This window comes from Pinus tabuliformis, chromosome J (genome assembly GCF_031772625.1).
Source record: "Pinus tabuliformis cultivar Carrire ecotype Pingquan chromosome J, CPIR1, whole genome shotgun sequence".
NCBI lineage: Eukaryota > Viridiplantae > Streptophyta > Pinopsida > Pinales > Pinaceae > Pinus > Pinus tabuliformis.
Window position 1 is genome coordinate 610,950,283 of NC_142295.1, and position 25,534 is coordinate 610,975,816.

General features: G+C 35.8%; 1 protein-coding gene across 2 annotated transcripts in view; it reads left to right on the forward strand.

Moving 5' to 3' along the window:
- Positions 1 to 24,452, forward strand: part of LOC149228443 (putative methyltransferase TCM_000168) — a 43,766-nt gene extending 19,314 nt beyond the window's left edge. For both annotated transcript variants that reach the window (XM_089375685.1, XM_089375684.1), the window contains exons 2-5: positions 21,883 to 21,982; positions 22,099 to 22,590; positions 23,439 to 23,714; positions 23,923 to 24,452. In XM_089375685.1, the coding sequence (XP_089231811.1) occupies positions 21,908 to 21,982; positions 22,099 to 22,590; positions 23,439 to 23,714; positions 23,923 to 24,300 (1,221 nt within the window). In that variant the 5' untranslated portion in view covers positions 21,883 to 21,907 and the 3' untranslated portion in view covers positions 24,301 to 24,452. The remainder of the gene's footprint in view (positions 1 to 21,882; positions 21,983 to 22,098; positions 22,591 to 23,438; positions 23,715 to 23,922) is intronic.
- The last annotated feature ends 1,082 nt before the right edge of the window (positions 24,453 to 25,534 follow it).

Sequence of the window (25,534 nt, forward strand, 5' to 3'; positions counted from 1 at the left end):
ATTGAGATATATGGTTTGTGATGTTACTTGAAAAAGTATGAACATTTAATAGTGATTATTTTAATATAAAATTTGGTTTATTTAATTTTTAAAATAATTTATATTTACTTATAATTAAAAAATTATTAATATTTATTTTATTTGACATTGAAAGTAGAAATTAATTAAGAAAATAAAAAATTAATAAAAACATAACCAATCAAATAATTATTCCCAGACCCAACAGATAAAGGGGCTGAACACCAGGCCATCACCATGGAAGAAGACAAGAGGCAAGAGGAAACAGGCCCTCCCTAGACTGGAACTCCAAAAGGTGTCTCTAGCTCCCCAACCTATGCAAATATGACAAGGAAGAAGACTCCAAAGATTTCAGGATCCTTGGAAGATGAGACAAATGAGAGGCCCTCGAAAAGAGTGGGGAGGAAATCTCACAGAGAGGCCAAAGAATAAGAGGCGGAGAGACAAAAAATGCAAGGCATCCAACCCACGATTGAGATGTACATGGGCAGAAATACTAGAATCAAGCCTCCCAAGGGAGGTACTGCGCCACTCTTTGCTAGTAGATAATGCGATTAGTCTCTTGGAATTGCAGAGGACTGGGGAATCCCTCAAAAGATGAAGCAGTCAAGAACCTATTGAAATCAAAATTTCCTGAGATCCTCATGCTCCAAGAGACTAAAATAGAAGGGGAAGCCCTTGTGGAACTCAGCAAAGTAAAATGGAAAACAAAAGCTGGAAAAGCAGTAAGTGCAAGGGGTATATGCAGTGGGCTTGCCACTCTCTAGGAGGAAGACAAGTTTCAACTTGAGAGTTCCTTTCAGACGCAGCACTGGATTTACATCGAACTCTGGCACCTTCCTAGTAAGATTACCTTTGCTCTCTTTAATCTTTATGTACCTGTCCTCTTTGCAGAAAAGAAAATCTGCTGGAAAACCCTGTTCGACTTCCTTGAAGCTTACTCCCTCAAGAATATAATTCTAGTAGGAGACTTCAATCTAATCCTTGACCCAAAGGAAAAAAGAGGAGGAATCAACAGCAGGGACCACTTCCTCCCCATCGTGGAAGACTTGATTCAACAATGGGATTTATTGGACTTTAAGCCAAAAATAGGGCTTTACACTTGGACAAATAACAGAGTTGGGGTGGAGCACATTTCAGCCCAGTTGGACAGATTCCTACTTCAGAGCACCTTCCTCTTCGAAAAGAAGATCATATCCACAAAAATTCTGCCAAAGTTGACTTCAAATCATAAACCCATTCTTCTTCTGCTGGAAGAAGAGGAAAATTTGGGGCCAATCCCCTTCCGGTTCAGCCCTCTCTGGGCAGACAGAGAAGGGTTTATGGACACAGTCAAGAAGGCCTGGTCCATCCATGTTCTTGGATCGCCCAACTATGTCTGGGAGCAAAAGCTAAAGGCCACCAAAATAGCCTTGAAAGAATGGATAAAAAAGCCCACGGACTCCCCCACTAGTCATAGAAAACAAAATATACAACAGTTGTATGATTTCCAAATGGGCCTGGAGCTGCAAGACATTACCTGCTCAGAAATTCAGATCGAGCAAGAACACCAAATCAACACTTTCCGATCATTTAGAGAGGAGGAAGAATCCTTGAGGCTCAAATCTCGCAATCTCTGGCTTGTGTCTGGAGACAAAAATTCAGCCTTCTTTCACAAGCAAATTCGAACTCGACTTTCTAGAAACCACATTGCTGAAATCACCTCACCGGATGGGGCTGTTCTCAAAGGCACAACTCTGATAAAAGAGGCTGCAACCTCTCACTTCCAGCAACTGTACAAAGAAGAAGGTGTGGATGATGATGAGGAAGCACAAGACTTCCTCAAGCACGTTCCAAGACTGGTTAACGAGGAGGATAACTCAATACTCCTAAAGCCCTTCACTGAAGACGAAATCAACAATGTCATATGGAAGATGGAACTAGACAAAGCTCCAAGACCTGATGGGTTCTCCATCCATTTTTATAGAATATGCTGGGACATCATCAAGGCTAATTTGCACAGAATAATCAAAGGCTTCCTCCAAAAATCCAAAGTGGGAGGAAGCACAAACTCCACTTTCCTAGCACTAATACCAAAAGAATCGAACTGTTGGGTCCCTATAATACTAGTGATTACCCCATTACTACTGTAGTTATACCCCTTATTTATATTGATGTACCCATGTAGTGCCCATATTGTTACTATTGTGCCACATAGAAGCCCACTATTGTTATTGTTGTGCCCTACAATATTATTGTTATGTAGGCTTTGATTGTATTGGGACCACTTAGACTCCTATATATAGAAAGGAGGTATTTTCATTTGTATCATCCAAGAATTGTTCATTTATGTAATGTAAAGGAGGTTGCCCCCTCGAAGAGGCTGAATTCTAAGGCGTTGATCTATCTTTTCTATCTTTTCTTGAGCTGGTTTCATAACATTTGGTATCAGAGCTTTGGATTCTAGGGTTTCGCTGCTCCAAACAGGTCATCGTGGAATTTTCGCTATAACTTTTTTTCTGTGACGTTTCAGAAGTTGCAAAAAAAACCCATTTGAGAAGACATCGCGCTGAACCTTGGGTCCGAATTTCAGAGCTTTTTGCATGATATTTTCGGAGATATGATCTGAGGAAGTTGGTCTTTTTGCAGACTCCTGAATTACATTCAAAACAGGTGACCTGGGGAAAATCGTCATAACTTTCTTTCTGAGCATCGGATTGAAATTTCGTAAGAAGGTACAGAAAGAGGACGGACTGTAGTTTCTTGTGGGTATTTTTCAGATCCAAAGGTCGAAACAGTGACTCGTGGCACGTCGTACAAGTTCGCTCTACTGAACCAGTCTAAAAGCAAGTCACTGTGGGAGATTTCACATAACTCTTCCTTGGAGAATCCAATTTGGCTCAGACTTGTGGCATTGGAAAGAGGACGCAGAAGGCTACTACAGGTAGCAATTTCAGAATTGGATGATCCGAAATTACAGAGATACATCAGATTCAATATCAGGCTTCTATAAAGTGAAAAAAGGTGTGTAGTTTTTTTTAATTTTTGTGTAAGCTTGGTTTAACGGAATTCAAAGGGCATAGTAAAGCATTATTATCGGTAACTGATGCCCCGAGGAAAGAAAATGCAAACACCTAGTAAGGAACCTGAAAGCTCTAGCATGACTCATGAAGAAGAGGAAGAAATGCTACATGATATATCAAAATTACAAGAACAAGTGCAACAAATGTCACGCTCACAAAAGCTAACAGAAGCTAAGATAAGTGGCGTGGAATCTAAGGTAAATGGCGTGGAATCTAAGATAAAGGGCATGGAAGCTAAGATGGAGGATTCGATGGCAAATTTGAAGATAGATTTGAATACAAACATGGAAGAATTGAAGAAGTTGCTACAAGAAAGGGTCACTAATGGTGAAAAGGTAGTAAAGGAAACTCATGATGAGAACAAAAGAAATGTTAATCATGATTCCATAGACTCTAATGTTGGATCGAAGACTCACCATGTTCCAAAAATCGATATGAGGAAGTTTGATGGCAAGGATCCCGCCACATGGATATTACAGATGGAGCAATTCTTCGATCTCAATAATGTGCAAAACACACAAAAGGTACGTATGGCAACTTTATATTTGGAACCAAATCAGTTTGTATGGTATCAATGGCTTTGTTCTCGTAAACAATTTATCACTTGGGCAATTTTTACGGAAGAATTGATAGCACATTATGAGGATACAAAAAGCAACACTTTTTTTAGCCAATTGATAAGTCTCAAACAAAAGGGTTCAATAATGGAGCACATTGAGGAGTTCCAAAAATTGAACATAAGGGTAAAAGATATTCCAGAGGAGCATAGGATTGATGTGTTCATAGGGTCTTTAAAGGATAATATCCAACATGATGTGCGCCTTTGGGAACCTGATTCATTAGAGAAGGCATTCAGGTTAGCAAGAAAAATGGAAAGCAAAATTATGGCAACTAGGAAGCATACCATTCACAACTATAAAGACGGAAGTGTTGTTGCCCATAGTCTTCCACAACCTACAAGGTTGACACCACAACAATTGGAAGAAAAAAGAGCAAAAGGGCTTTGTTACAATTGTGATAGCAAATACACAAAAGGTCATAAGTGTGCTGAGAAGAAATTATTCTACATAGATTGTGAAGAGGAAGAAGAAAAGGAGCAAGAAAGGTCAAAAGAAGAGGATATATTCCAGGAACAAAGCCTAGATGAAGAACAAATAAATCCGACCATATCTTGTAATGCATTGGCGGGAATTACCACTCCTCAAACCATCAAGATAGAAGGACAAATCAAGAAGAAAAAGGTAATAGTGTTGATTGATTCAGGAAGCACCCACAATTTTATTCATTGTAGGGTAGCAAAAGAATTGAATTGCTTCCTATATCCAGCACCAGAGTGTCAAGTGATGATTGCAAATGGAGGAACAATAAATTGTTCTGGAAAGTGCCATAATATCAAGCTATCCATGGGAGAATATGTATTGACTAGCCCAATGCTTTCCATTCCAATGGGAGGTGCTGATGTTGTACTAGGAGTCCAATGGCTACAATCCTTGGGTACAATAGCTTTTAATTTTCAAGAACTTTTCATGAAATTTTCTGTGGAAGGAAAGGAAGTTGAATTAAGGGGTATTGCAGGGAAACCAGGAAAGATAATCAGCTCTAATGGTATGACAAAGCTTCTAAAAAAGGAGCAAAGAGGTGTAATTGCACAATTATGTTCGCTAGATGTTTCCACATTGGAATCATCTATTTCTCCAGATCTCCAAAAAGTCCTGGACAATCATTCCAAGGTATTTGAGACTCCCAAAGGTCTCCCACCTATGCGTGATCATGATCATGCTATTCATCTGATTCCAGGAAGTGTTCCTCCAAACATCAGGCCGTACAGATATCCCTATGTCCAAAAAAGTGAAATTGAACGTATGGTTGCAGAAATGCTAGAGGCTGGTATAATTCAACCGAGTCAAAGTTCTTTCTCAGCTCCAGTAGTATTGGTGCACAAGAAGGATGGATCATGGCGCATGTGTCCAGATTATAGGGAGCTCAACAAGCTCACTATTAAAGATAAGTTCCCCATTCCTGTTATTGATGAATTACTGGATGAATTGCATGGATCAATTTACTTCACCAAGTTGGATCTTCGTTCGGGATATCATCAAATCAGAATGAAGATTGAAGACATTCCGAAAACAGCATTTAGAACTCATGAGGGTCATTATGAATTTTTGGTCATGCCTTTTGGCCTTACCAATGCACCTTCAACATTTCAAGGTTTGATGAATTCAATTTTCAAACCATTCCTTAGAAAATTTGTGTTAGTATTTTTTGATGATATACTAATCTACAGCAAGTCTTGGAAGGATCATGTTGAACATGTTGACAGGGTGCTACAACTATTGGAGGAGAAACAATTATATGCAAAAAGATCCAAATGTTTCTTTGGAGTCCAGGAGGTGGAATATTTGGGTCATATTGTATCTCATGAAGGAGTTAAGGTAGACCCTAGCAAAATTAAAGCCATTAAGGAATGGAAAATCCCCACATCCATAAAGCATCTGCGAGGATTTCTTGGGTTGACAGGGTATTATCGCAAGTTTGTTAAGAATTATGGGAGAATAGCAGCACCTCTAACAACATTATTGAAGAAAGATTCATTTTCATGGACTTCGGAAGCAACAAAGGCCTTTGAACATCTTAAAGAGGCAATGTGCCAAGCACCGGTCTTAGCTACACCGGACTTCACAAAAACCTTTATTGTGGAATGTGATGCTTCAGGAAATGGAATTGGTGCTGTTCTAATGCAAGATGAAAGACCCATTGCTTTTGAAAGTCGTCCAATCAAGGGAAAGTTTTTAAGCAAAGCTATTTATGAGAAGGAAATGTTGGCAATACTCCATGCACTTAAGAAATGGCGACCCTACCTAATGGGAAGACACTTCAAGGTAAAAACGGATCATGATAGCCTTAAATACTTTTTAGAACAAAGATTATCCTCTGAAGAGCAACAAAAGTGGGTCACAAAGATGTTGGGTTATGACTTTGAAATCATCTACAAAAAAGGGAAGCAAAATGTGGTGGCAGATGCACTCTCAAGAAAGGATGAGGATGTGGAAGCATTGTTGTGTGCCATTTCTATTATCCAACCAGATTGGATAAACGAAGCAAGGGAGGAATGGAAGAATGACGAAGAAGTGTGGGCACTTATTCGAAAGCTACAACAAGATTCCAGTACTTCTGATACATTTAGCTGGAAAAATGATTCGTTATGGTACAAAGATCGCTTATACCTCTGTAAGAATTCCCAGCTAAAACAAAAGATTCTTATGGAATTGCACACTTCTCCCTTAGGAGGGCACTCAGGATTTTTAAAAACTTACCACAGGGTTAAGAAGGAATTTTTTTGGGATGGCCTTAAATCAGATATTCAAAAGTTTGTGGCGGAATGTTTGGTTTGCCAACAAAATAAAGTTGAAACAATTAAGACACCGGGTCTATTACAACCTTTATCCATTCCAAGCCAACGTTGGGAGGAGGTTTCAATGGATTTTATCACAGGTTTACCCAAGTCTGAGGGAAAGAGTGTCATCATGGTGGTAGTTGACAGACTTACCAAGTATGCACACTTTTGTGCATTATCACATCCATTTAAAGCCAGTACAGTTTCTACTGCATTTATGGAAACAGTTCAAAAGCTACATGGAAACCCAAAGATTATTGTAAGTGACAGAGATCCCATTTTCACTGGAAATTTTTGGACAGAATTATTTTCTTGTCTTGGTACTCAGTTAGCTCATAGCTCATCTTATCATCCTCAATCTGATGGGCAAACTGAGATAGTAAACAAATGTTTGGAAGGATATCTTCGTTGCTTTGTATCTGATAAACAGACACAATGGGTCAAATGGTTGCCTCTGGCTGAATGGTGGTATAACACTTCCTTCCATACAGCAACAAAAATGACCCCATTTATGGCACTTTATGGGTATCAACCACCATCCATCACATCATATTTAAGAGAAAATTCTAAGGTTCAGGCAGTGGAACATCACATCGAACATCAACAACAAGTCCTCCAACTCTTAAAGGATAACCTCGTGTTGGCACAGAATAGAATGAAACAACAGGCAGATCAACATCGCAGTGAAAGAAGTTTTGATGTAGGTGATTGGGTATTCCTACGGCTACAACCATATAAGCAAATGTCCCTCAAGCAAGCTAAGAAGGATAATAAATTATCACCAAAGTATTATGGTCCGTACAAGGTGTTGCAAAAGATTGGTACTATGGCATACAAATTGGAGCTTCCTGCAGCTTCTCGATTGCACCCAGTTTTCCATGTTTCATGTTTAAAGAAGGTTATAGGCGACAAGCTCCCAGTTCAAACAATATTGCCAGAACTTGACGAGGAAGGAAAAATTATATTGGAACCGGAAGCAGTCACAGAAACAAGAACTCGACAGCTACGAAATCGATCAATTTCAGAGTATCTTATCAAGTGGAAGAACTTATCCGCTGAAGATTCCACATGGGAGGATGAGAATTTTATGCAGAAGTATCCAGAACTACTCAAGCGTTGAGGACAACACTTTTTTGAAGGAGAGGGGCATGTTGGGTCCCTATAATACTAGTGATTACCCCATTACTATTGTAGTTATACCCCTTATTTATATTGTTGTACCCATGTAGTGCCCATATTGTTACTATTGTGCCCATAGAATCCCTCTATTGTTATTGTTGTGCTTTACAATATTATTGTTAGGTAGGCTTTGATTGTATTGTGACCACTTAGACTCCTATATATAGAAAGGAGGTTTTTCATTTGTATCATCCAAGAATTGTTCATTTATGTAATGTAAAGGAGGTTGCCCCCTCGAAGAGGCTGAATTCTAAGGCGTTGATCTATCTTTTCTATCTTTTCTTGAGCTGGTTTCATAACACGAACCCAGTGGCATTCGACCGCTTCAGGCCAATATCGCTATGCAATGCGTCCTACAAAATATTCACCAAGTTGCTTGCAAATAGAATAAAGTCGCTACTGGAAAAACTCATCTCTCCCAACCAAGGTGGGTTTGTCAAAGGTAGGCATATACTGGGCAATGTGATATTGGTGCAGGAAATCATCCATTCCAGCCATCAACGTAAAGAGAAAGGTATGCTCATTAAGCTGGACATGGCGAACGCCTTTGACCGAGTAAGGCACTCTTTCCTCCTCCAAGTTCTTTCTGCATTTGGTTTCAGTTCTGATTTTATAAAATTGACTAAAGCATGTATTGGAGAACCTTGGATAGCCCCTCTAGTAAATGGCAGGCCGACAAAATACTTCAAAGCCACGAGGGGCATTAGGCAAGGTTGCCCTTTGTCCCCCTTCCTGTACATTCTGATGGCAGATTCCCTGAGCCGAAAGCTTACAACAGAGAAGATCAATGGGACTCTTCCAGGCATCAGGGCGATAAATGGAACAACACCAATCAACCATGCCTTGTTCGCCGATGACTCAATCCTTATGGGAGGAGCCTCCATTAAAATTGCAAGGGCCTTCAATGAAGTAATCCAAAGCTTCTGCAGAGTCTCCAGAGCTATGGTCAACAAGAGGAAAAGTGCAGTGTATGGCTGGGCGGTAGATCAACAAACTATTCTCAGGATTTCCCAAGCCCTGGGCTTCACCGGCTACGTCTCTTGGGACAATTTCAAGTACCTAGGCCTGCCTCTAACATTGGGAACTAGTAAGGCCCCTCATTGGATGGAAATTATCAGCAAAATCAAGGCAAAAATGACTGCATGGGGAGGGCAGTGGCTTACCACAGCCGGGAAGCTCATTCTTTTTAAATCAGTTCTCTCCTCCCTTCCTATCTATCAGGTTGCATTTCTTTTAGCTCCAAAAATGATCACCGAACAACTATCTAAGCTTATTCAAAATTTCCTATGGCAAGGAGGAAAGGGGAACCAAAAAAAATTTCATCTTGTAAGCTGGGACATAGTGAAAAGGCCAATAACTGAAGGCGGACTACAGGTAAGAGATCCAGGGTTGGCCAATCTGGCTTTGGGAGGTAAGATTCTCTGGAAAATCTTCTCAAATCAAAGACACCCTGTAAGTCAAGTTCTTATTAAAAAGTATCTGCACAGACTCTCAATAAATAATATGGAAGAAGGAGCTTCCTTCAAAGGAACCACGCTATGGAAACTTTGCAGCCGTGGTTGGGAGTTCTTTAAAGACCATCTCTATAGAATTCCAGGAAACGGAAAAAAGAATTGGGTTGTGGGAAGACAAGATCATGGGCCTCCAACCCTTAAAACTGGCCCCTGAAATTGCAGATTTACGTAATTGGCTCATCCAGAAAGGTATTCACAAGCTTGCTGATATATGCTCTTGGGACTCCAGAGGGAATTGGAGCAATTGGGCTCTCCATCGCCCTCCTGACTGGATGCTCCCTCAACTTCATCTCTTTCTAGCTAAGCTCTCTGGTCTGGCTCCTATGCATCTCCATTCGAGGGACAAGTGGGGCTGGGGGAAGACCGAAGCTTACTCAGCAAGGCAGGGATTTGCAGCTCTTCAAGAACAACAACCTCAGATCCACTCTACAAAGCTTTGGCAGCATGTTTGGGACCCCTTTGGTCTCCCAAAAATCAACTTCTTCAGCTGGATTCTCATGCACAGAAGGGTCCTCACTGGAGATAATTTAGTGAAATGAGGAATAATCAGCCCCCATAGATGCCCTCTCTGCTGCATGGCTCAAGAAACAATTGAACATTTGTTCATCGACTGCCCCTTCACTCAAGAAGTCTAGTTGCAAGCAATGTTGGGGCTCAACACCCAAATTCCAGCATAGCTTTCAATAGTTAGTCTCTTCGTCTCATGGGAAGAGCGTTATCCTCACATTCTGAAGAGCAAATCAACATGGGCTAAAATCTGGAATGCAATTCCAAAATACATCTGCTGGGGAATTTGGTTAGCTAGGAATGAAGCCATCTTCAACAAAAAACTTCAACCCACCAATATAGTGACTGCCAAAGCCAAAGCTCTGCTGTTGGAAACATATGAAAACAAACCTCAAAAGTCAGACAATTCTCTCCTCCCCGAAGAGCTCAGTTGGCTAGGTGAGTCCCTGAGGCGGGCCAACAATAAAAAGAACCCCTCCCGGCCTTGCCTCAACCCAGACTGGCGGCTTCAGATCACTGAGTCAGACTTTCAAAAGTGGTGGAAAAAACAGGGCAAAGTTTCAATATTCTTCGACGGAGCCTCCAAAGGAAACCCGGGGATATCAGGGGTAGGAGGAGCAATCTACTCCTCAGACGAGCACAAAAAGGACAACTTCAGTTGGGGCCTAGGACAGAGCACTAACAACCAGGCTGAGATTCTAGGACTGCTCAAAGCATGTCAGCTAGCTCAGGGGAACAGAGGGGAAAATCTTCAAGTCTTTGGGGACTCAGAAATCTTGATAAAAATACTAAACATTGGTGATCAACTTAATAGCTCAGCGCTCAACAGGACCCTTGAAAGAGTAAGAAATCTGATGCAGAACTTCACTACCTGCTCATTCTACCATATCCTCCGAACTTTGAATAAGGAAGCAGACATAATGGCAAATAAGGGATGTCTATTAGCTCAAGGTCTTCTATCAAAGAACGATGAAGCAACAGAAACGCATCCAATTCCTTAAAAGAGATGGCCAGCAGAGCAAGGTCTGGGCAGTCAATGCTACGCTCTCCCTATGCAATGTCTTTGTCTCCATGAAAGACCAAAGCTTGGCGTAGGCAGCATACATCCAAACCTCCGAACGCTGAAGATCGATGCTGTCAAACGTTGTTTAAAAGACGATGTTCGCAGTCGAAGCAAGATATGGATTCATCGCAGCTCCAGCAGTATAATACGAACCTCGCAAAGGACCACAACTAACACGATCATCACTTAAGCAGTTAACTCAAACAGTGAGATAATGAAACGGCTTAACAATGTTTTCATAAACAGAGGCTACAGGTTGTCGAGCTGCTGGAAACGATTTTGGGCAAAGCCAGGTTCGCCTTATCCAACTAGAGAAAAGCGGAAAGGATCCTTAGATGCCTCCCTTGATTTTAGATTCTAAGCGCTAATCAAGGATCTCTTAGCAATCCCAAAAGAATCAAATGTATCAGCGAAAGTCTATTAGATAAAGCCAGATTTTGAAGATTCTGAATCGCCAGAAATCATACAGCAAAATGTAATAGGGGTTGTTTGGCCCAGGGCCAACCTCACTTCTTAATAAAATTCAACTGATAAAAAATAAAAATTATTCCCTTCAACCAATATAATAAATCAAACAAGCAATTGCCTTTAACATAAAGCCCGACGCTCATCTAAAATCTAAACCTAACTTAAATGAAAAAAATAAATTAGAAAAAAAACAATCATAATATTTTCTTACGTTATCATAAATATCGGCATTATATTCAACCAGCCTTATGATAAAAAAAATAATTTTACCAAATTACTCCCGTTTTAATAGATTGTAAACGTATATGAAAATAATTAATATATTTCCCAAAAAGACGTTAAGAAATAAAAGTTTTCTTTGGCACTGCATTGTCCATTTTTCAAAACGACTCGTTTTTCATTAAACAGGGTATGTTTTAATCATTAATTAATTAAAGGTTTATCATATCTTGGAATTATTGATGACGAAGAATTATACTAACATTCAAAATAATAAATAATAAAAATCATGGTTAACGTAATGAGAACATCAAATTGCGTATTACGAAAATGTGCTTTCTCTTTTCGTCATATTTTTTATAATAATTTTAATAAAAAATATTATTTATTATTTTTAAAATTAATAGATTATATTTATTATTGAATTGAGGTTTCTGTGATCTATAATATTTTAAGAAAAGTTTCAGCATAAATTATATGTAGAAAATTTTTGTCGACGTGTTTTGAATTAACTAGTGTGCTTTATCGTCAGGACAAATTGAAGAGTCAAATCATAGCTGCGAGTTAAATAGGGAGAACAGATCTTCAAAACAACTAGATGTGACCATTAACAACTATATGAAAAAAAACAAAAAAACAATGGCTAAATTATATAATAATATTCTAATATTAATTATGGATAATAATATAATATATAGTCAAAGTAACTCATTATATTCTTAATAAATAATTTAATAATTCATATGATATATTAACTAATGGAATCTTGTACTATTTCATTTATTTTTTTAATTCAATAATTTATAAGAACAACGGCTAAATTATATAATAATATTAAAACAAATTAACAGAAAACAAAAGCAATTTTTTGCACTAGACTGGCTCCCACAGCTCTCTTTATTATCAATCAAAGAACTATGTAATATCTCTTTTAATCCGACTTATATTCAATCCATCCATTTATTTATTACGAATGAAACGACAAGCAATTAGGAAAAACGGGGAAGGGGACACGATGGGAAAGAAAGAAGGTGAAGCTTTAGTTTTTCCATGACATCTTTCCAACTTTTTCTTTAGTAAGGGAGATCTTAGACAATTTTATATTGAAGTCTTTATTTTGAGTTACAACTATAATTAATAACTCAAAAAAAGTAAGGCACATTATATTAAGTTATCAAAGTATTATAGTAAACTCGAAAAGAGGAGAGTAAACCATTCAAAGAAGACCACATGGTTCTAGCAATAATAGAGCACACAATAGTGGACCAAATAATAGTGAAGATCTCATTAGATAAGGGAAGTGTTCATTCAGGAAGGGTACCGTAATAGTTTACTCATACTTGTCTCATGTGCTAGTATTTAGTCACATAGTTTGTTTGTTATTTTATTGATTATTGTTAAGTAGAGAATGTTTGTATGTGGTAGTATTTTTGAGTTATTTTAGGTGGTTGTTAGATGAGAGTGATCTTAGCTCTTAGTTTAGTGTAGGAGTTGTTTAATGAGGTGGGGGAATTATTTGAACGGCCAAAAGTGGCCGCAATTCAGACAAAAAACATTTAAAAAATCTTGTAGACACAGTGTTTGAATCGTGTTTTTGATGGTGGAAATGGATTCAGCACCATAAAAAATGTCTAGGACACCTAAAAATTTGAAGTTTAACAACTATAACTTGGATTTACAAAAATCCTTGTTGGATTTTCTCTAAATATGGCCGGAATTTCCATAACTTTCCGGGCAATTCCTCCGGCTAGTTAGACTACAGCGTTTAGTGTATGGTCGAGATATTCTTTCAACTAATTTATGATTGTGATAAGTTAGTGTGTCTATTTTTAAACAAGTATTCATGTATTTATATGTGCATGACTATATTATTGAACAAAATAGTCAACACACTTTATTGTGGAAACTGTCAACTTATTTTCTAATATGTCATCAAAGTTAATGAGGATCTTGAGGTGAGAAGCTTGTCTAATTAGTTCTCCAAGAACTCCTCCAAGGCCAAAGAATGAGAGGAATCTAAGATTTGATTATTGTTGTCATACAAAATTAGTGTATGAGAGTGTTTCATTTCTCTATTTGATGTTTCTAGAGAGGATTTTTTTGTAGGTGTATAGATGAATGTAGATAGAAAGATTCGTGGTCCTGTAATGTTGATGTAGAGTGGTGCTACCAATGGTTGTTGAGTGTTGAGTGGGCCATATATTAAGCTTATGCAATGTTTTGTGGAGGGAAGGCATCTAGTTAGAGGGATGATGGCTAAATGAAGGAGGAGGTCTATAGTTGTAATCGTGGTGCAAGTAAACTACAAAGATGCAATGGTAGATTCTATGGAAGAGGGATACTAGCAAGAAGATTTGTAAGATTGCTAGTAGGTTTATCATTGCACATAATGCTTAGTCCAAGAGCTAAGGGAAAAAATTATGGTGATCAATTACTATGGGCCTTGTGTTGATAGGAGACCTTTTACAGAAGAATGTAACGAATAAAATATATAAATAATATAAAGATAAATAATAAAGATAAATCATAAATAATAATTAGTTAAGATAGTAATTAGGCTGAAGAGGCATGTCTAATAAGACATGACTCTTCATGAAGAGACACTTGCTTAGTATATAAGCAAGCCTCTGGTTCTCATTGTAATTAATATCATTCATTCTTATTCATTTTATTTAATATAATATTTATATCCTAAATGGATATCTTGACATTCCAAGTCTTTTGTAGTAATTAATCTGTAGAAGGAACTTTGTTCGCTTCATGTGGTTTCAGAGCAGTTCGGTCCTCTAGGTTGTTTAACCGGTGCACAAAGCTCGTTCTCCGATCAAAGTCTTTGGCTATTGACTCTTCGTTAAATTTATTGTTGTTGCAGTTCAAGCTTTTCGCTAAATATTTTGGAGTTTCTCCTTTTTTCTAGGCCTTTGGCCATAAAAAGAAAAAATAACCAAAAAAAAATATAAGTAAATAAAATAAAAGAAGAAGAAGAAGAAAAAAATTAAAAGAAAAAACTTAAAACTTTTTACATGGAGAAGCCCGTAGTTTTAAAAATAGCCCATGGTATTTTAAAAGTTAAAGAAAAAATAGGGATACAAAAGCCTCTTACGTGAAAGGTAAATATTACTTTTTACAGGAGGTTTTAAAAACAACCCATGGTAATAGCCCATGGTATATTAAAAGTTAAAGAAAAAACAGGGATACAAAAGCTCTTACGTGAAAGGTAAATATTACTTTTTACAGGAGGTTTTAAAAACAACCCATGGTAATAGGCCATGGTATTTTAAAAGTAAAAGATATTTTGATAACATTGGAGAAAAAAGGTGTGATCTAAATAATTTTAATCATTCAAATCTAAAGATTGTGACCTACCAAGAGTCACGTCTCATCCAAATTCTCTGAGAAAAAAAAAATATTATAATTATAAAAAAGGGTACTATATAAGCCTTATATAGTTACTTATAAAAGGAAAAGTGGGTCTCAAAAAAGTATATATAAATTTTATATAATTATAATTTTATAATATATATAAATTAAGATTATATAAAATATATAATTTATTTTTATATATAAAAAAAGTTTTTATTACATAAAATTTTTTATTAAAAGAGTGAAAAAAGAAGAAGAAAAAGAAGTGAATATTTGAAATATATATTATTAGATTTTTATAAAAGAAAAGTCTAATATATTTTATAGATTAAGAGAATAGATAAAATTTAAAAAAGAAAAAGAAAAAAAAAGAGTGATTTAAAAAGGTATTTAATATTTAAAGAGTAAAATGGAGACTAGTAATGAAAGGTTTCCTAAAACCTTTAGTAAAAGTGTTGATACATTATTTAAAATCAAAGGATCGCTCGCAGGAAGAGATATCATAATCAGGATCAGTCCTGCTGAAAAAAGTAATTATGTTAGTCCTAAATGTGCTAACCAATTGGTGATTCCTGAATCAAATATAGTTGAAAAGAATACTCTTGGCGAATATGATAAACAATATGACATAAGCAATCTACACCTAAATATTTGAGATTACACTTTTACCTCACAATTCAATGTGAAAAACTTATATTCTAATGATAGTGACATTATTTTGGGATCACCATGGATGGAAACTCTAGGTTCCTTTATTCTAAATACAAAAAAAAAGTTTTTGACATTTTCTTACAAGAAGAAGAAAATAACGCTCCAAGATTTTACACTGGAACCAAACTTAGTAACACCAGAAGATATCTCAGATATTTCAAAAGTAATTTCTCAAGAAGGTAAGAAAGTATTACAAAATATGCAAAATGAAATTAATAAAATCATTGTTGACAAAAATGAAGAAGTTTCTCGACTTAAAAACCATAGTGAAAAATTGCTGACGCAAATTAAGAAACTTAAGAAGGATAAGAAGTCATTAGAAAGCCAGGTACAACAACTTATCAAGAAGGAAGCATCAAATGTAGGAATTCAAGTTGATGACAAAACAACAAATATCGATTCAGTGAATGTCACAACTGAGGAAGAAGACAAGCAAGTTGAAGAAAACATGTGCTTGGATGTCGCAGTTCAAACAATGAACATCCCCAATGAATGTTTCATAACCAACTCAACAACATCTTCACCAGAAGAAAATATAAAAATTGGCACATGCCCAGTAAGGAAAAATAAAACAAAAAAGGCTCCATATTGGCATCTGAATCATGAGAACAGATGAATCAACCATGCTACATATTTGAACCAGTCAGAACCAAAACAACAAACTAATTTTCCAGAAAAGAGTAATGTAACCTCAACCCAGTGCTACGAGGACAAGTCGTTACAAAATTCCAGTGATCAGAATGCTATATAGAAGATTAATCTCAGATGGTCTGATCCCTTCTCGGTGCGACAATTTTGTTTGTCACTTAGAAGATCATATCAGCTTGTATCAACGAAGATGATTGTTCCAAGACAGAAAGACTTTCGAAGCCGAAAAAGAGATCAAGCCTTTTTCATCGACAAGCTTTGAGGACAAAGCTCTTTGAGGAAGGAGGCAATGTAATGAATAAAATACATATAAATAATATAAATATAAATAATAAAGATAAATCATAAATAATAATTAGTTAAGCTAGTAATTAGACTGAAGAGGCATGTCTAATAAGACATGACTCTTCATTAAAAGACACTTGCTTAGTATATAAGCAAGCCTCTCGTTCCCATTGTAATTAATATCATTCATTCTTATTCATTTTATTTAATATAATATTTATATCCTAAATGGATATCTTGACATTCCAAGTCTTTTGGAGTAATTAATCTGTAGAAGGAACTTTGTTCGCTTCAAAGAACCTTTTCTCATTGGATTATTTAAAGCATGAAAGGGATGTCTTACAAGGATGTGTTTACTTTAATTTAAGAAAATAAAAGGTGTGGGGGGAAGTTGCAAGGCAAGATAAACTAGCAAATTTCTTCGGGTATAAGAAAGAATAAGTAGGGCTAGTGGATGTGGAACTCAAAAATCTTGTGCCCACCTAGGGAAAGAATATAGTAGGGTAGGCATATGTCTAAAAAACAATTGATATATTCCTAATATTTGATAATTTAATAGTGGAGGTGGATATGGTTATATATTGAGTAGAGGTGGAGGTAATTTTAGCCATCTTCCCATCTTATTACAAATAGACAAACAAGATTCAAAGCTAGTTAATCCCTTTAAATTTAATCATACACGGTCAGTAGATAAGGAGTGTTTGAAGTTAGTTAAAGATGAATGGATGGGGTATGATACAAATTCAAAGGACTCAACAAGGTATTAGTTCGCAACAACCCTAAAGAAATAAAGGTAGAAATATCAACATGGGGTTGTAATAAATAAAAAATACGGACAGAGAGTTAAAAGAGGTGGAGTTGAAAATAGCATAATTATTTTAGCAAGACCCAAAATAGGTTTTCAATGAAGAAGATAAATTGAAGCTAAAGAGTTTAGAAAATACAAAGAAAATCATCAGATCATAGAGAAGAATAATGGAGGATGAAGAGTGGGGCTATATGGTTGGAAATGGGGGGTGAAAACAGTAAATTTTTTCACAATTTTGAAATCCATAGAAAGAGAATTCATACAAGAGTGATGAATTTTCATCCTCAATTAAATCATAGAACCAAAATCTACAAGTATTCAACAACAAGGATTGTTGAATGCACAAAATATACGTTTGGAAGTTGAATTTTTGGTGTCATGGAATGTGTATGTGTGAAGCCTTCTACTTTTTGGATTAATCTTGACTAGGTCATAGAGTGGTTAAGATAAAATTGAGTTAGTCATTAATTTGTTTACTAATGGTGTTTTACAAGCCTATAGTATTGGATAACCTATGGTATTTGATATGATGAAACTTATTTAAAAGATTCAAGAACTTCATTGTAAGGTGCCTTAATTGGTTTGTATTTGCTTAGCTTGGCCAATTTGGCCAAGGATGATAGATATCCATTATGTGTTGGTTTTGTTCGTTAAAGGTTGCTAGGGTAAATCTCTAATGCTTCTATTGTGCATGCATTTTGCGTTGTTTTGATATGTCTCTTTTTAGTTTTTAACATGTGACATCAAAGCTAGGTTGGTTTTGACTCTATAGCAAGAGTGGTCTTAGTGTTTCCTTACTAGATAAATCCTCGATTATTTAGCTTACATGACGAAGTCGCAGAGGTAAGTTGTTTGGATGCTTGGATCATCAAAGAAAATCTTGAATTTATTCATGGATTTGTGGATCAAATTTTCATTTCTATTGATATCAAGTATAGATATGATTGATGGATATGTTAGATTTGGGAAAGACTCTTTATTAATGTTGCAAGATTCCAATCATGAAAATTGGTCTCAGTTGTGATAGGATATGATAGTGTGCCCGTAGGGTTGTAGAAGTGAATCATTGTGAATGTGTTATTTGGAAAGGATGGGTTTCAAACAATATTGAGGACAAGTCCTTTGGGGTCAAAAAATAAAACGAGGTCAATTGAGGAATTATAAGAAGGGCTACAAAGAATGGAGAAATAGTGCCATTGGATGCGTACACTAAGAAATATTCTTAGTTGAGCATCAGTTGAATGATGGATACAAAAATGTCAAATTTGAATGAGCCATTGGAAGCTAGATACAACAAGTTATGTTTTCCATCTAATTTTCTTAGTAGGAAGGCCACACCCTTCTAAATGCTTTCAAATTTGTCCATGGTATTCTTCCTTACTAGTGGGGTTTAAGGTTAGTTGGTTTTCAAGATTATTTCCTGAAGGGTCTATTGGTTTTCAAGATTATTTCCCGAAGGGTCTATTAGTTTTCAAGTTGATTTCCGAAAGTATTCCCCCTAGTGGGGCAGAGAAAATGGATGAAATATACAATGATATTACTAGATGGGATAAGTGGATCAGTTATGTCATGTGAAACAATAATGAAATATGTCCCTGAAGACCTTCTTTAGACAACTTATCTGCATCCTTGTTGTCTTCTTTGTATACATGTTTGATGGAGTAGGATGTGAGGGAGGTCAGCGTATGTTTAATCTTGTTGATCCATCCAGCTAATAGAGGTGGTTCAAAAGCAGAATGTCCCGATATTCCTTCTATGAGAGATCTGGAGTCTCCATAAATGTTGATGATATTCAATTGTTTCTCTTTTGCAAACCAGAGCAACCCCCAAAGTGCCATGATTTCTACTCTGGTGTTGGTGCCAGGGCCAACATTCCAATGTAGGTTGTATTGTGTATTGATGTCTAATTTGAGAACCGCTCCACATCCACATGATCCCATTTTTGCTGCTCTGTCGAACCATCCTGCAAGTAGTATAGTTGTTGGAGGGGACCTTATCTTCGCAATGACCCTGTTAGCTTTTGTGTCCTGTGGAATGGCGCTCACCATGAAATTTCTTTGAAACAATTCTGTTGTTGTCAATGGGATTCCCCTTAAATATGTGATAATTCCTTGAATTCCAAATCTCCCAGATGATGTAAATGGGCATTACTTTATTCTGAGTAGTGTAATCAGACCAGTGGAACATGATGTGTTCTAATTTTGTAGCCATATTAAGTGAAATGTTCATGAAATGTGCAATATTTCTCCAAACCTGTGAAGTTGAAGGACAAGAGAAGAAAATGTGTTCTACCGATTCTATGGAGTTTCTACAAAGGGTGTAGAATCTAGGACCATGTAAATCTCTTTTAAGTAAATTGTCCCAAGTCAGAACTTTATTTTTCCATACAAGCCAGGCAAATAATGTTAATTTAAGTGGGATCTTCAGCTTCCATACCTTGAAGAACCAAGATTCTGTTGAAGATTATATCTCTGTGTGATATAATATCTAAATGCTTCAGCAACCATTGGCGCACAATTGTGCATTTTCCCACTCCAAGAGATATTGTCACTGAGGGTGTTGTGAATTAGACCAGTTTGGCTGAGGGAAGTGGTAAATTCTCGCGATTCAATTGCACATTGTCTAGACAATCCCATTTCTGTAGCTTCTTTCCATATAGGACAACGATTCTGAAAACTTATTATTGTTTGGCCCATGAAAAAATATCCCTTTTTGTTGATGATGTCTAAGGAGTGTCCATGTAAGTTTTGCTCTTTGTTCATTCCTTTGATGTTGTCTGAGTCAAGCAGTATTTTCCAACCATTTCCAAACTGCCACTCCATCTTCATGCGCCACCAGGGGAGAATCTTCATATGGCTCCTCCAGATTATGGACCCATTGTTTCTGAAAGAAATATTATTCCTAAATAATCCTTCCATATATGTTTGTCTTAAGTGTTTTGAGTGTATGATGTCTTTCCATATTCCATTTCCATTCACAACTCTCCAAAATGATTTTATGAGCAGAGCATGTCCAATGGTAATATTGTCCAGGAATCCCCATCCACCAACATCCTTTGGAATATTTAAATCGTTCCATTTACAAAGATGCATCTTTGTAGGAGTCCCAACGCCGCTCCAGAGAAAGTTGGTCACAACAGATGAAATTTTGTTGACAATGGTTCTTGGGATCATGAAGAGATGTGCCCAGAAAACATAGATCTACTGAAGTGCCGCTTGTACCAGAATGTATCTACCTCCTAGAAAAAGGTATTTGTGAGTCTAATTGGTGAAATTTTGTTGACAATGATTCTTGGGATCATGAAGAGATGTACCCAGAAAACATAGATCTACTGAAGTACCACTTGTACCAAAATGTATCTACCTCCCAAAAAAAGGTATTTGTGAGTCTAGTTGGAGAATTTCGTTTTATATTCATCTACCAACCAAAATCAGTCCACAAAACTATAGTTGTTGAATTTTAATTACAATATAACCTATCATAAACCAATATAATAATAATGCTTACTCTATCCAAAAAAACCGTAACAATGCTCACAAATATTTTACATTACATTGGTGACCTCTTTTAAACTATCCATAGTTACTTTCTAGTGAGAGTCTATACAAAACCATTGACATTTACGTCACAATAATTAAAAAATAAAAATAAATTTAAATTCGATAATGTTACTCGTTTTTATATATAGATGGAAAATAAAGTAGGGCCTGGAGTATGCCCTAAAACTGCTTCTGCTTGGCTAAGAGCTCGTCTTCCTCGGACGTAAGGAAACAGGTTAACGGCCCAAGACCCAGAGGCATCTGGCAGGAGTGAAAGCCTGCTCCCTTACGGACCACCAGCGGGTTATTTCAGGTGGCGTGGTTTTCCTTGATAACAGTGATGTGTCAACTGACATTCGCGGATAGCAGCCAGAGATGGCTGTCCTCACTGTTGGTTTGACAAACTGAGTTTGATAGGTTTTTCCTCCTCTTGAAAAAAAAGAAAAGATGAAAAATAAAGTATTTATTTTATTTAAAATAATGGGTACATAATTGGTTTTGGTATAGTTGGATCCTATAATGATCCCATGACAAAAGCTAAAGTGAGATGGATTTCAAGGCTCGCTTTATCCTACATTTAATGCGCATGTCCTATCAGCTAAAATATTATTTAAATAAATGTCACTAACAATTATTTAACTAAATCTGTCCATTCTTATAAAATTATGCCGCCCTTTACGATATATGGAGTAAGTATTTTCTGTTTAATATTTAAAAAAGCAAAGGAGAGTGCGATAAAATAGCCTCGTTCCTTTTCGATAGAGTGCAAGTTGACTTAATATTATCCTGCAAAGGAATCAATTTTTTTTAATATCAAGTTGACTACTTGCGTGTGTTTCTTAAATCTGGGTGGGTATGTCGTTGACTGGTTGTACACGGAATAAAATTGTTTAATATCCTTCACGCGCACATTTCACAGAAAAGTTGATTCTCTGAATGGAGAATTACATTAAAAAAAAGGCTTCACGCCTTTACCAGCCAATATTCCTAGTAATCTTAATGACTTAGATACCTTTAGATTACTCAAAACATAAATTAAACGTACAAAACTCACATTATATAACCCAACAAAAAAGAATTAACTGGTATTCTTATTGATAGAATTTCTTGCGTTCGAATACTGGTAATGGAGCTGGAGAAAGTGCTTCGTATGAATGGTGGTCAAGGAGAATCCAGCTACGCACGAAATTCATGTTTTCAGGTGACTACCTGTATACATCCATTGCAGGTTGAATAGAGTGAAATTCATATTTTTTCATGTGAAAGTTAAAACTATATTTAATATCTTATGGCGATCCAACGCGTGCCTTTATGCAGGAGATTTCACTTGGTTTCTTGCACCCTTTCCTAGAAGAATGTATCCACGAGATGAAATTAATGACTCCGTGTGAAAGATTTTGCATAGCAGATCTTGGGTGCTCTGGGGGGCCAAACACATTTGTCGTAGCAGAAGCAATATCCGTGGGCGTGCAGAGGAAGTATGCGCAAGCCTTGCCGGAACTTCCAATACCTGAGCTGCAAGTCTTCTTCGCAGACCTTCCGTGCAACGATTTTAATCTACTCTTTAGCAGTATGCCACCTGCTGTAATGTCGAGTAATATGAAGCAGGAGGAGGGAGAGAAGTTCGACATGATTAATGGACACAATGATTCGCTTTTGGATGATCATGGAAAGATCATATCAACGGCACACCAGGAGGGTCGGCGTTACTTTGCAGCAGGGGTAGCTGGTTCCTTTCACACTCGTCTCTTTCCCAGAAATTCTCTGCACTTCGTCTATTCCTCTTACAGTTTACATTGGCTCTCACAAGTACGTACGTTAAATCAAATATACTCGAATGTTTAGATCATGGTTATCCAGTTTGAATTGGAATTCGCATATAGTAATAAAATTGGATTCCAAATTTGTTAGTATATTAAAAAAATTATTTATATATTTTAAATAATTAAAATTTATTATTAATTTTAGTTTTTGGAATTTTGATGTTTGGAATCGATTTGTAGTAGTCTCATTTTTATTTTGTTTGAATAAAGATGTTTGTTGATTTGATTTGGTTTGGTTTGGTTTGGTTTGCCTGCTGATTGATTTCTCCGCTGATTGGTCTTTCTTATCTTGTACTTTAAGCTCTTGCTGAATAGGGGTACCTATTGCTTTGGTTTGCCTGATAATTGGTCCTTGAAGAATATAAACAAGAATCCATAAATTTTTTTATGGTGTAGGCAAAGAGAAACCTTACTAAATTAGTGTTAATCTCCCTATCCTCAACTTTGATGTATCTAGTCCATGTAATCCTTCTTATTATAAAATTATTGGATTATTATAAAATTATTTGATTTTTTTATAGGTTAAATCTGAAGAAAGAATTTGATAATTATGATTTAGATATAAATTGTAAATTTTAAAATAATTTAGAAATTTGACAACATGATTAAGAAGAACAAAGTTAAACAATTGAATTTATTTATATTTCTTATATTTTTAAAATACAATCAAAATTGTATATTTCACTTTACTTTTTCCTATTAAATTTCCAAAATATTCTAATAATAAAAACAAAATTTGACTCAACAACTTTATAAATTTTAAAACCCACAAAATATGCCAACAATGTTGAAAATTTATTTCTATCTAAATCAAAGTACTTAGAACATGAGCAGGTACCCATTGAAATCAAAGATAAAAGCTCAAGATCATGGAATGGCAAACGAGTGTTCATATCGAATGATGGTCCGATGGAGGTGGCAGAGGCATATCTTGCTCAATTTCAGAAAGATTTCAGCTCTTTTCTTACAGCCCGTGCTCAAGAAATTGTTAAAGGAGGTTGCATGTTTATATACTTATCAGGTCGTGATACTGCTGATCCAAGACACCAGGGTGCCAGTGGTGTCATAGGTGACATTCTGGAAGCTGCCTTCAATGACATATTATCACAGGTATTTTATTCATTTCTAAATTATTATAGTTTCTTATTAAGCATAGGTATATGTATCTTTATTAATCTCAGTTTTTTAATGGCTTATTAACCTAGAATGGATCTAATCAATATCCACAAAAATTATAAAGAACCAGATGTAAATCTATGAACTAAGCTGAGTATGACATAATGGCCAACTTGTTTTTTTGGTTTTGGCGAACCTGCAGGGATTGATAGAGGCGGAGAAGCTACACTCATTTAATCTACCATTTTTTGCTCCTTGCGCTGAGGAATTGACAGCTGAATTTGAGAAAGAGGGTTCGTTCATAGTAAAAAGAATATTGTTCTTGAGTGGGGTGGTTGAAAAAGTCAACAAACAAGGCTGTATGGATATAGGGAACATGGATAAATGTCAGGCGTTTGGAAAGATGGTTGCAAAGCAATTTAAAGCAATTTTGGAGGGTTTGGTTACTGCCCATTTTGGAGGGGAAATAGTGGAATCTTTATTTGAAAGATTTGCAGTAAGGGCTGCAGATAACATATCAAAATTATGGAAGTCCAATATTGAGGGAGGAGGGATCCTTGCTATTGTTGAGCGAGCTTGAGTGCTCGTACCACCAACTAATGTCACACACAAATGATGTATGTGATCCAAGATCACCCTATCACTTATATGATCTTTGGTTGAAGAATAGTGGAATGCAGAAAATGTTGAGATATATGTTTTGTGATGTTAATTGAAAAATATAAACATTTAGAGGTGATTATTTTAATATGGAATTTGGTTTATTCAATTTTTATAATAAATTATATATAACTATAGTTAAAAATGTTAATATAAATTTTATTAGATATTGAGAATAAAAATTAATTACAAAGATAAAAGTTGCTTAAAAAGATAAAAATGGTTTAAAAAATTTAAACTGTACACCAATATAGTAAAAACATAATTACACAAATAATCATTCCTAATTTAAAATCTAAACCCAACTTAATTAAAAAAAAAAAAATCATAATATTTTCTTACCTTATCATAAATATCAGCATTATATTCAGGCTGATAAAGAAAAAAATTAATTTTACAAAATTCCTGGCGTTCTAATAGATTATAAACGCATATGAAAATAATTAATATATTTCCATTTTAAAGACATTAAACTGTCTGGGAAATAAAGCACTGCATTGTCCATTTTTCAAAACGACTCGTTTTTCATTAAACAGGGTATGTTCCATTTTTCAAAACGACTCTTTTTTCATTAAACGGGTATGTTTTAATCATTAATTAAAGGTTTATTATATCTTAGAATTATTGATTGCGAAAAATTATACCAACATACAAAATAATAAGTGCGATATCCATACAAAATAATAAGTGCGATATACAAAATAATAAGTGCAATATGGTAGTTACTTCTTGTCTCCTAATTTCGTTTAAATATGGTTAAAAAAAAACAAGGTTCAATTTTATTATATTAATATACAAAATAACTAGTGCTATAGGGTAGCTATTTTTTGCTTCTTAGTTTAAATATAGTTGAATAAAATAAAAAACAGATTCAATTTTATTAGGTGGCATATTGATAAAATTATAATGAGTATATCCTTTATAATTGTTTGGAGTAGTTGTCTATTTTTTTTAACTATTTATAAAAATTAGATGTAAATTAGTTATTTATTATTAAAAAGTCTTTGAGTTACTTGGTTGTCAATATTTATCAATATATGAATATGGTTGGCCATGATAACCATAGACTAGCATTGTGTCCATGGTTAACCATTGTTGAGGTGGTTTAAGGATGAACGAATATGGTTGTGTTGTTACCCATGATTGACAATTAT